Source organism: Octopus sinensis, linkage group LG22, assembly GCF_006345805.1.
Source record: "Octopus sinensis linkage group LG22, ASM634580v1, whole genome shotgun sequence".
Lineage (NCBI taxonomy): Eukaryota > Metazoa > Mollusca > Cephalopoda > Octopoda > Octopodidae > Octopus > Octopus sinensis.
Window position 1 is genome coordinate 26,545,264 of NC_043018.1, and position 13,899 is coordinate 26,559,162.

Here is a 13,899-nt window from a genome sequence, read left to right on the forward strand (position 1 = left end):
TTTCCAAATGAATTCCAAAGCATGACCAATGGAGACTATGCAGATTATCCAACCAACCCATTCTAGGTCTATCCTTATGTCTCAGCTTGAGAAATCCATCTTATGTTTCTTCCTTGAGACATTCTAATCACATGTCCATGGCACCAGATCTGTAACTTCACAATTAGTCTCTGCAAATCGCTTTGCTTTTTTCGGCTTATTTCTTTGTTACTGTGATCACTGACAAAAATTTAATGACTCATTATAATTAACAATTACTGTAGATTTCATTGATCGACTGGTTTTGTTTTTTGTGCTGTTTTTTCCTCACTAATTTTTCTAGAATAACATTAACTGTAGCATCTCTTATTATTATTATTATTTTCCCCAGGATATTTCCAAAGAGATAGAGAAGAATCTAACACCAAAGCAGTGTGCGGCGCTTGACTTGGCCCTGGATACAATAAAGAACTATTTCCATGCTGGCGGCCAAGGACTTAAGAAAGCCTTCCTGGACAAAAGTGCTGAACTTCAATCATTACGCTATGCACTTTCATTATACACTCAAACAACTGATACACTCATTAAAACATTCGTTAATACCGAAACACAACAAGGTATGGTCATTAGTATCATTATTTTGTGTGTGCATTTGTAATGTGTCTTCTACTATAGCCTCGAGCCAACCAAAGCCTTGTGAGTGGATTTGGTAGACGGAAACTGAAAGAAGCCTGTCATATATATATATATATATATATATTATATATATATATATATATATATATATATATATGTATGTATGTATGTGTGTGTGTATATGTTTGTATGTCTGTGTTTGTCCCCTTCCCCAACATCGATTGACAACCGATGCTGGTGTGTTTACATCCCCGTAACTTAGCGGTTCACCAAAAGGCACCGACAGAGAAAGTACTAGGCTTACAAAGAATAAGTCCTGGGATCAATGTGCTCAACTAAAGGCGGTGCTCCAGCATGGTCACAGTCAAATGACTGAAACAAGTAAATGAGTAAAAAGAAAGTAACAGTATATATATATATATATATGCACTTGCATTTTTTATGTATGTAAAAAGTGAGGAGTGTATATATTTGTGATGTGTATGTGTATATATACCATGTTACTTGCAAGCAATTTGGTGACTTCATTTGTTCTGGTGCCATGACAAAATAAAAGCACTAACTACATTCTATAAAGTGGTTGGCATTAGGAAAGGCATCCTGCCATAGAAACCATGTCAAAGAAACATCAAATGATTCTGATAATATATGTATGAGCCGGCCAGGTAGAAGAGTGCACCAGGGTACTGTGTCTGTTTCGGCATGGTTTTTACAGCTGGATGCCCTTAATAATACCAACCACCCTGCAGAGAGGACTGAGTGCTTTTTTACACACCACCGGCACAGGTGAGGTCAGTTTTGGCATGGATTTTACTGCTGGATACCCTTCCAGGTGCCAACCACTTCACAGTGTGGACTGGATACTTTTTCTGTGACACCATCAATATATATATATAAGTTCAGCAAAATTTAGATTCAGATGGATATGGTTTTTAAGTTAAAGGCACCATACCAAATTCTGGTGACTATATATATATATATATATCGTTTATAGAAATACATAAATACAGAGGAGAAGCACACTCTAAGATGTAGATGGTAACCTCATAAACCAGCCTACCCCACTATAATATATATATATATATATAATATATATATATATATATAATGCAGTTGTTTGTTATTAAATTCTTCTGAAATCATTTGAAATTGACTTCCACTCCTTATTCCTTCGCCAAATGATTTAATTTATTTTTATGATATTTTATAATTCTTGCTAATTGCCAGTTCATTCTGGCACAAGTCTTTTTTTCAGATCAGTGTGACTCTTTCATTCTATGTCCCTATTTGTTTTCCATTGATTCTCCCACAAAGCCAAAGTATATGGACAAGGTATGGGTGAGGAATTTATCTAAACCAGGACTACCATGTTATGTTGGCAAATAATCTTTACTCCAGACTACTGTTACTGAGTGCCTTTCATTGAGAGATTTACAAATAGAGATTTTTCTATTTCATTAAACCGGTGACTGTCTCACTTTGAAAACTGTATATTTTGAACAAGGATTTCGCAGCAACACCTCTAACCACACAGTTATTCTGTGCTGATTAAGGGAAATAACCCAGAAATCACGATACACAGATATTGTTTTGTGCTGAGTGGGGATGCTAAACTCCCTTGTTCGAAATATAAAGACACAGATAGTGTGTCGTATAGCCAGCTGGAGGTGATGTTTCCTCGGACTAAATAGCAGTAACGCTTGCCTTAGACTAGTACTGCCACATAATGTTGGTAAATAATACTGTTACTGAATGTCATTCATTGAGAGATTTACAAATAGAAATTTATCAGTTTACAAAAAAAATATTCTTGTACAATTTATATCTCACATTTTTCTCTTTTTTACCATTTCTATTTATTTTCTGCCACATAGACCAACCTAGCTCTGAAGATCCTGTTGGGGAAGTTTCTATCCAAGTTGATTTGTTTACACATCCCGGAACTGGAGAACATAAAGTCACTGTTAAGGGTAGGTTTGCTTTTCTCTTATTTCATCACCGAGAATCGTCGTGGAATGTCTGTTATATGGAACCTGCATAGCTGAAGTTTGCTTTACAACCATGTGGTTCCTGATTCGATCCCACACTTTGGTAGCATCTTGGAACAAGCGTTTTCCATAAGAGCCTTAGGTTGGATACTACCATGTAGATAAAATTTGGTAAACAGAAATTGGGTAGAAGCTCATTCTGCATGCGTGTGTGTGGATGCATGTCTCTGTGTGTGCATGTGTGTATGTGTGTGCATGCATGTGTGTGTGTATGTCTGTGTGATTGATATCACCGTGATCACCATGACCGACCAGGCTATCAGATGTTGCTACACATCGCTGGTCACAATGCGCTTCGCATTGTTTTAGCCTTCAAATGATGCCACCCCACTGGCTAAGTGAGCAGGCCAACAGAAGAAAGAGTGAGTGAAAGTTGTGGCAAAAGAGTACAGCAGGGATCGCCAACACCCCCTGCCGAAGCCTCGTGGAGCTTTGGGTGTTTTCGCTCAATAAACACTCACAACGCCCGATCTAGGAATTGAAACCGCGATCCTATGACCTCGAGTCCGCTGCCCTAACCACTGATTGTATATACCACACTAAAACATGCTCCAAGTTGCAGTCCAGTGATGGGAACCACTAAAAGAATAATTGTAAAAAATTGTTTCTGTTGTTGCAATTGCTGTTCTCTCTTAGCACTCCTCCATTTCTCTCCCTTTCAATCTCTGTCTTGTTCTTCCTCACACACACATATACAGACATGCACACACACACACACACATTCACAGACATTGCCACTCTCACTCATACTCACACACAATGACACATGCACACACACAACACACACATCAGTTTCTCCACCACCACACGATACCTCTGTGTGTGTGTCAAGGAGGAACACTGAAAGTATCAGACTTAAAGAACCAAAATACTGGAGCCAGTTTGATGGACAAAACTCTTCAAGTGCTGCCCCAGCATAGTCGGAGTCTTCTGACTGAAACAATTAAAAGAATAAAAGTTATATGAAACATTAGACTTGAATAAACACCGAAATTTAAAAAAGCATGGGTGCAAGACATTAAGAAAAAAATGAGATGTCATACTGAGAATTATATATATATTTGTATGTTGCGTTTTTTGTATATGTATCATATCACTTGGACCGTTGGCGCTTTCTCCCATTCTGGTGGGGTTTTCAAATCAAGTTGTATTTGAAAGCCCCACTGGAGTGGGAGAATGCGCTGGTGGTCTGACTATTTATTAAAATTTTATGTATTGATTAAGTCTTTCCTTGTTTGTTTTGCAAAATAGTGGTTTTGTCTCTAATAATATTTTATAATATTTTACTATAAAATTGGATTTAATCCTAAATCTGATTTTTTCCCTGTAAATTTGGATTTATTCCCTAATATTTATTATTATTATATATATTTATATATATATATATATATAATCTACTGTTCCATAATGGTAAGTTCAACAAAAAAAGTATTCCACCTGGTGAGAAATAAATATTATTTAATAAACACAATTATATTGGTTTTTTATATGGTACTATTAGTTTAATGTGCTGAGAGCATGCCAAACAGTGTTTTTTAACATGTCTGGTGTCGTTGCACAATCATCAGACACTTTCCACATGGCATAATGAACTAAAAATTGGATGAGAGAAACAGAAAATGGAATTCATGAGATTCTTTATTAATCACAACAATCGTTTGACCCATCTTGCATCAACCTCTTGTGGGCATGATATTATTCAACTGGTTATGGTGCAGCCTTTGGTGCAGATGTGTCTCATCAGGCGACTTTTTAAAAGGTACTTCATTCAATAAACTTGGTTTCACTTGGTTTGATTATACAGCATGTTAAGCTATAAACAGTGTAAGTGCTTTAATCGGCATAGTATCAGGTGTATACCCAAGCTTTATATAACTATGTATACAGGATGCAGTGAATAACCTGTCATCTAAATTACGTAAAAATGAAAATAACACTGACATCACATTTTAACAGATAAAAATATCTTGAAATACTAACGAGTAAATTTATTTAATAAAATCGCCATTGACTTCAATCACGGCCTCCAAATGACTTCGGAATCTCATGCAACTCTTCTGGATGATCTCCTTCTTTAAGTTGGTAAATGCTGCTATAATCCTTGCCTTCAGGTCATCTTTGGTGTTACAAGGAGTTTTGTTGGTCTCTCACTTAACTGTACCCCACACATAATAATCAAGGGGGTTGCAGTCTGAGGAGTTAGGTGGCCATATGTTAGGGGGTGGTGTGGTCGCAGAAATTGTCTGACAACCATGACTGGGTTCTCCAGCTTGTGTAGCATGGTGCAGAGTCCTGTTGTCAGACATAGGGTCTTCCAGCAGCCACCATCTTGACCCAGGCAGCACTCCCTCCTCCTGTAGGCTTCTGTGTTGAGTGTGAGGCCGTGTGGGAAGATGAATGGAGGCATAACGTTGCCATCACTAGTGATCACTCTAAACACCATGATGTTGACTGGATGTTTGGTTTTTATCACACTTGGTACATGTTCATATTGGAGCTTCCATTGTGAATGCCAAGCAGTACAGCATGTCATTTTCAAATTTCTAGCAGAGTGAATTGCATCATGGTGCTTTTTTTCTCATAGACGGTGCCCAACTGACCCTACTGTACTGTGTAGTCAACAAAATTAAAAACACACAATGCATGAAATTAGAAATATAAAATGGTGACAATTTACCCGTCACACTTTCTATATATATCCACCATAATGAAATTGTTTTTTTATAATTTAAAGAGGAGAATGCAATTTCAGCATTATGGTAATTGTTTTAAAAAATTAAATAAGAATATACTTTCCATAGAAACTAAGAGACAAACATTGTGTGAATTTTATTGGAATTGAGTAAATAAAGGAAAATGTAGTTTTACTTGATAAAAAGTTAGAAACTATCAAAGATCTGAAGTAAATCACTTTTAAAGGTGGAAAATAAAATATAGCCGAAGCTGTTCATAGGATTTGAACTCACACCTCCTGTAAACATGGCAAACATTCAAAAGTTGACTTTGTCTTTTCATCCTTTCAAGGTCAATAAAATAAGTGACAGATAAACACTGGGGGTTACTATCATCGTCTTGTCCCTACCACCTCACAATTTCCAGCCTTGTGCCAAAAACCAAAAACCAATTATTTATTGCTTCATCCCTGTCGAATTCCACCATCAAAAATTATATGCATTTTATATTTTCTGTATTGATGGGATTTTTCTTTTTCGTTTCTTATTAGTTGTTGCTTGCAATGATCTCAAATGGCAGACGGCTAGTATGTTCCGTCCGTTCGTTGAGGTACATCTCATTGGGCCCCACCTCAGTGATAAAAAGAGAAAACATTCTACTAAATCAAAGAGCAACAACTGGTCGCCAAAGTTAAATGAAACCTTTCAATTGTAAGTATGATTCCTTTTGAATTTTATGCAATCAACACCTCATTAGCTGTTGTTTTTTGTAAAAAATAAAAAGTTTTGAATGGTACAACAATGCACTATAATATAGACTATGGGCTATATACCTGTAGTAATTTAGTCATCCATAGTCATCAAATTTATATATATATATATATATATATATATATATATATCAAGGATAAAAAGTTTTGAATGGTATAACAATGCACTATAATATAGACAATGGGCTATATACCTGTTGTAATTTAGTCGTCCATAGTCTGATATAATATTTCGGAATGTGACTCCATCTAAGAATATCTGAAAAAGGAATATTATTCCGAAATATCATGATCTTTTCGGTTTGAACAGCAGTTTTTTAAAATAATTTCTATGTAACTAAACACTTTTAAACTTCATATACTGGTAGAATGTGCTTATAAAACATCTTTTTCTCTTGGCTTTCTTGAGAAAATTCTGTAGTTTGTAAGATATTTGTAAGATATTTTCTTCAATTTTGGCAATTTCAACCAATCAATGATGTCTTTTGAGGTGAAAATATTAAAATTTTCTGGCAGTGAAATATGAAAATGTCCCTCGTTTAAGAAACAGATTGGGTTTATTTACATTTCTGAAAAAAAAGATACCCTTCTCTCCACCCCTAACCCAGCCCCTAACTCTAACCCTAACCCTGAAACAGAATGAAATGCAATAGATCGATACTAGGGCCATAATTATGGGTGGACACTAAAGAGGGAACGGTTTTGTTATCCAGCTGTTTACGAGTGATCCCTCGGTTTATGGCCACAGGGTATCTTTTTTCTCATAAATAACAGGGACAATTTCATATGATACCGGAAATAATTGTTGTTGACAAAATCCGGAAATATTGTATTCACCTCAATAGACGTCATTGATTGGTTGAAATTGCCGAAATGCAAGAAATTAAAGACTAAATATCTTACAAACTATAGAATTTTCTCAAGAAAGCCAAGAGAAAAGATGTTTTATAAATACATTCTACCAGTATACGAAGTTTTAAATTTTTTAGTTACATAAAAATTATTAAAAAAAACTGCCGTTCAAACCAAAAAGATCCAATATCATATCAGACTATGGATGACTAAATTACAACAGGTATATAGCCCATTGTCTGTATTAATGTGCATTGTTGTACCATTCAAAACTTTTTATTCTTTACAAACAATACACAATGCTTCATGCAAACTATAATACTCTCCTGTTGTTTTTTGTATTTTTATTTAGTAATGTTTGTAAATTCAGTGTTATTAAATATTACTATACTGTATGTGCAGGCATGGCTGTGTGGTAAGAAGCTTGCTTCCCAACCACATGGTTCTGGGTTCAGTCCCGTTGTGTGGCACCTTGGGCAAGTGTCTCCTATGATAGCTTCAGGCTGACCAAAGCCTTGTAAGTGGATTTGGTAAAGGGAAACTGAAAGAAGCCTATCATATATGTGTGTGTGACAACATCTGTGTATGTCCCACCACCACCACCACTTGGCAACCAGTGTTGGTGTGTTTACGACCCCATAACTTAGCAGTCCAGCAAAAGTGACTGGTAGAATAAGTACCGGGTTTAATAAAAAAAATAAGTAGTAGGGTTGGTTCGTTCAACTAAAAATTCTTCGTGGTGGTGCCCCAGTATGGCGACAGTTAAATGACTAAAACAAGTAAAAGAAAAAGATACTAAACTTGTATTTTTATCTAATCACATATTCTCTTGTAATCATCATCATCATCCTCTTCATCATTTACCCCCCCCTTCTATGCTGCCATGGGTTGGATGGTTTGACAGAAGCTGATCCGGCAGAAGGCTGCACTATGCTTCTCTGTCTGTTTAGGCATACCTTTGATAGCTAGATGCCCTCCCTAACACCAACCACTCCACAGAGTAGGCCAAGTGCTTTTTACGTGGCACCAGCACAAGCATGGTCAGTTTTGGTACGGTTTTTACCACTGGATGCCTTTTCAAATGCCAACCACTTTACAGTGTGGACTGATTACTTTTTAAGTGGCACCAGCACTGGTGGAGTCACCTAGTAATCTTTAAATAATTACCTTATGAATATTTTATTATAGAATTCAACTGAAATATATCATCTTTAATATCACTATTATTGTTGTAGTAAATGTGGAAGGCTAGCAGAATCATGACCACATTGGGCAAAATACTTAATCACAATACATAGACATAAACCTCCTGCGTTCACATCTACATACATACACACTCACACAAACATTAACGACATAGGATGAGGTATGCCTGTGTGTATATATATAAATATATATATATAATTTATATATATATTTAATTGCATGAAACTATTGGTATCTCATAAATATATACATTGTATTTATTAAATATATATACACTCATATGTATGTAGGTATTTACATGCATACAGCTATATAGTTTGTATATGTAATTAAATATATACCAAATTTTTCGTCTCTTCTGTTTTGATAGATATGTAAATAAATAAATAAATATAATATATGTATGTGTGTATATATATATATATATATATATATTACTGGTGCCATATATATATACTAACTATTACTTAACCATCCTCTCACACCATCTCCGATGAAGGGATATAATTAATAAATATCCTGGAAACAGCTGTAAGACCTTCTATGAATAAATGTTCTAATATCTACACAGCCTTGATTTTTTATCTCATTATGCAAAAAATTCTCATATATATATATATACATATATATATACATATATATATATATATATATATATTATATATATATATATATATATATTTATATACACATATATACCCATACATACATATGTTAAAAGTATACACATTACTATTGTTAACTATTATTGTTTTTTTTTCTAGTATTATTGGTAATGAGGATGAACCAGACGCTTATGAACTCCATATCTGCGTCAAAGATTATTGTTTTGCCCGTGAAGATCGCCAAATCGGAGTAGCCGTCATGCAACTGCGTGACATCGTCGAACAAGGTAGCTGTGCATGCTGGTGCGCCTTAGGTAAACGCCTCAATCTCGATGAAACAGGTTGGACTATTCTCAGAATTCTTTCTCAGAGAACTAACGATGAAGTTGCTAAGGAATTTGTTAAGCTGAAATCTGAATGCCGACACCAGGAAGAAGTAGGCTGAAATTCAAACGCATTTTTGAAGTGTTTTTTTCTCTCAGTTGTCACTTAATATCAGATTCCTAAAATAAGTTTAAAAAAAAAAGTATGCCTAATTTTTTAAAGAAACCCATTATTTCATCCGCATGGGCATATGGTTGATTGTTGGTTTTTTTTTTGTTTGTTTTTATATATATACATATATATATATATAATCATATGCTCTTTTACGATGAAAAGTTGTCTGGGGTAAATATGTGGAAATTTTAATTTTGCTGATTACTACCTATGATAGGTATTAATTAACTTAATAACGATGATTGTTTTACTTACTGTATCTCATTCATCTCTATTATGTTGTGCTTTTCAGTCACTAAAATTACCATAATACCCGGGTTCCTGAGAAGGAGGGTGTACTTTTAAGCAGATAAATATTTTATTGTTAATTTCCTTTCCCCGCTCCACCCCCATAGAGTTAATTGTTCCATGAGTTTCTCCATTTATTTATAATAATTGGGCTAATTTATGAAGCGATTTTTGTTAAAAATTTATAAAGAAGAGAAACAAAAATGAAACAAAGAAAAAAAGAAATAATGAACGCAGAACTTCCAGTTATATCGTTATAAAATAATAGTGAGTACAGTAAATGATTATTATTATTATTATTAATATTTTTTTTTTTGCATGTTACTTAACTTTAACCCTGATTTTTTTTTAAAGTATAATTTGACATAAAACTTTACTGCCAAAGTTGACTAATATTCGTTGATATGCTCAAAATAATGTTCTCCATCTTTATAAAAACAAAACACAAACCAAACCCCCAACATACAATTCCTGGCAGTGTGATATATATATGCAGCTTTGTATGATTCTGAATAATACTAATGGTATTTCGTTATTTATTTCTCGGTTTTAAAATTCCAACGTTAAAATCGGTTAAAAAGTTTAGTGTGGGGGGAAAAGTGTTCCTTTAGAAACTTCAAAGTGGTTCAACCATTTTATTGCTGATTATTTTATTGGTTATTGATGAACCAACCGACCAACTAACTAACTAACCAACCATTGAACCATGAATGTTGGCATTCATGTTAAACCTTCAGAAATGAGTGACAACAAAACAAAAATATAACAAAACAAAAAACAAAAACTGTAACAAAAAGTAAAAAGTGATTGTTCACAAAATACAAACACTTTTTTTTAATGGGTTTTCTTTTTTCTTTTCCTTTTTTTTCTCCTATTTTTAACACATTTACCTCTTTCTATTTTAAATCTTGGACTGCTGGCTAGCTGACTATCTCTCTGCCTTAAACTCCAATGATTTCAAAATTAAAAATTATTTAAGCGTTAAAATTGTTTGTTTACTAAAGTGTTTTAATAGGGACATCTAACTATCTTTACTATTATTATTATTATTATTAACTATTATTATTATTATTATTATTATTATTATTATTGTTATTATTATTATTGTTATTATTGTTATTGTTATTATAAAGGAAATATAAGAAATTATAAGTTTCTATTTCTAAGAAGGTATTGGTCGTATTCTGTTTTTTGTTTTCTATATCTGTGGATTTCTAAATATAATACTTTGTTTATTTAATCATCAATTTCATATTGGTTTAGCTTTCTTATGTCTAAAGGAATTCTTCAAAAACAGTCATAATTGGTTTTTTGGTTTTTTTACACTTCTCTTGCTGGTAGAAAAAGTATTATAATATAGAAAGAAAGATGGTAGGTTCAATTTGACGTCTTGGTTTATTTCGGGCTAGTAGTTTTCTTTCATTCTTCAAAACAGCATTTTTTTTTCCTTAATAAATGGTGCTCTGTAAAACAAACAAAAACGTAATGATAATAATAATGATAATAATAAAAATGATGGTAATAACTTTCAAGCATTCAAAGATGGTTTATGTTAATACCACTGACAAGATAATTACCTTCAAAATCATCTTGGTGCTTTCATAATCAGTTTTAAGAACTCACATGTCGACTGTGTATAAATATATAGTACTATATTGAAAACAAACAAAAAAAAAAAAGAAAACATAAGATTACTATTTCCCTGAGATGTTGCTACAAAAAATACATAAATATTCATGTTCTCCATATAGAAGTTACTTAGCTTTGCGTTCTCTTTCAACAGTTTTTATTATAAACTTTCCATTAATGTAGCTTTCTCCCTCCTGTATTATTTAAAGTTGCTAAAATTAGTTTACAATTTTATGAATTTATAATTATTATTATTTTTATAATTATTATTATTATTTATTTATTTTAGCATTCCATAGTTATAAAGTTACATGAAGTTTTAAATTAGGCACTTCCGACATTCTACGGAGAAAAGAAAATTATTTTGAATTTTCTCAAATCTCAAATATATCAAATATATTGTGATATTTTTTTATATAGCTTAATAATTTCAATATATATTCTGTTGTCATATATATATATATATATATATATATATATATGTATGTATATATGTGTGCATATGTCTATATGTATGTGTCTGTGTGTATATATATATACATACATACAAACATGCATAAATACATATATATGCATATGAATATATATATGCATATTTCCATAAACATTTGTGTGTGTATAGCTATTTATATACATTTGTTTATATATGTATGTATGTATGTATGTATGTATGTACACACACACATTCATATTTGCATATGCATATATGTGTGTATTTGTATATATGCTCATTTATGTGTGTGCGGAAATATATGCATAGATTTTTGTGTGTACACATGTGTGTCTATCTGTGCATATATACATTTTTGTATGTATGTACTTAGATATATATTCATGTATGTGTTTCATACATACATACATACATACATATATATATATATATATATATATACATACATATATGCATACACACACACACACGTATAATAAATATGTATGAATATACATGTGTACATGTGTGTGAATGTCTGTATGTATGCATCTCTACCGGTATGTGTATATGATATATGAATGTATGTATATATGCGTGTGTGTGTGTGTGTGTATTAAATACTTTTTACAGTCAAAACAATGCAAGTTATAACAAGTTACTAATACAGGTTGATGGTTAGCACTGTTATCTGGTAATAATACTTACCATTGACCTATATTATTAATTTTTTTATAACTTGCATGGTTTTGGCTTAAAAAGCATCTCTATAACATTTTTATGTATACATCAGACAATGCTTCATGAAAACCATACTGATATACATATATATAGTATATTGAGGCATTAGACGTTTCTTTTTTTTTTTTTTTTGACTGGTGAGGAAGAGAGTTTTTCTTTTTGATATATAGTTAATATCTAGTATATAGCTTGTTGAAACTGAAATCGTTTCTCTTGACTTGTGCTTCACATCACTGTTTCTCACCTTATGATCACTGTAGCATGAAACTCAAGTCACGAAAGAGGCAAGCAGTTTAAATAATATATACGTTTGTGTATGTGTGTCTATATATACATATATATATATATATATATATATATAAATGTATGTTTGTATATGTATGTATATACATGTGTGTGTATATATATATATGTATATTTTTACATGTATATATGTGTGTATGTTTGTATATGTATGTATATACATGTGTGTATATATATATGTGTGTGCATATGTATATATATGTGTGTATATTTGAGTAGTTGAATGAATTGTCTTATTAAGGATAATTCGAATTAACCGATACCTGGGTAGCAAATTCACATCAGCTCCATTCTTTCATATATATATATGTGTATATATATATATATGTGTGTGTGTGTAGATATGTATGTATGCATGTGTGTGTGTATATATATATATAATATATATATATATATATATATATATATATATATATATATATATATATATATATATATACACGTAGTGTCTGTTTATGATTGATTCTGTTGCTGCTCAGAGATTCACACCTCATCCTTTCAGTCAGGTTATGCTACACCCATTGAGCATATCCTGCACAAAAGTCTAAGTTTCAGCAGAATAAATTATCCCATGTATTATAAATTTACACTTTACATCAAGAATTTAGCAATTTTTCTTACCTTTGTAAACTTACCTACTTACATACACACATATGTGTGTGTGTGTGTGCATGTATATATATGTTTGTATATATGTGTGTGTGTGTATTATATATGCACATGTATGTATATATATATATATATATATATATATAAATGTATATATAATATATATATATAATATATATATATATATATATATATAATGTATATATTCACATATATATATGTATGTGTATGTATATATGTGTATATATACATATATACACATGCATGCATATATATATATTATATTTATATATATATATGTATTTATATGTATTATGTACATATATATATATATACACACATTCACATATATATATATGCAACGTTATGCTTTAATATATTCATTTACTCTTTGTTGTTATTTAATTAAATATTTAGTTTCATTAACTCACTTCAGTCAACAATAATTATATTTTTACTAAAAATAAAAACTTGTGAAATCTTAAGAAACCATTTCTTGAAAATATATATTTTTTTGCGTTTTTGCAGCAGTGACTCAATGCAGTTAAATTTCATAATAAACTGCCCTTTGTTGTTGGTTGTTTTTTTTAATCCAAAATGTTTGCATTTTTTTTTCTTTGTTATGACTATTTA

The 13,899-nt window shown here is 31.9% G+C and overlaps 1 protein-coding gene across 5 annotated transcripts in view; it reads left to right on the forward strand.

The window, feature by feature from the left end:
• The window catches only part of LOC115223136 (protein unc-13 homolog B-like), a 201,774-nt gene extending 190,479 nt beyond the window's left edge, over positions 1-11,295 (forward strand). For all 5 annotated transcript variants that reach the window (XM_036512227.1, XM_036512231.1, XM_036512228.1 and 2 more), the window contains 4 exons: positions 371-596; positions 2,490-2,585; positions 5,887-6,046; positions 8,928-11,295. In XM_036512227.1, the coding sequence (XP_036368120.1) occupies positions 371-596; positions 2,490-2,585; positions 5,887-6,046; positions 8,928-9,213 (768 nt within the window). In that variant the 3' untranslated portion in view covers positions 9,214-11,295. The remainder of the gene's footprint in view (positions 1-370; positions 597-2,489; positions 2,586-5,886; positions 6,047-8,927) is intronic.
• Positions 11,296-13,899: the final 2,604 nt, after the last annotated feature.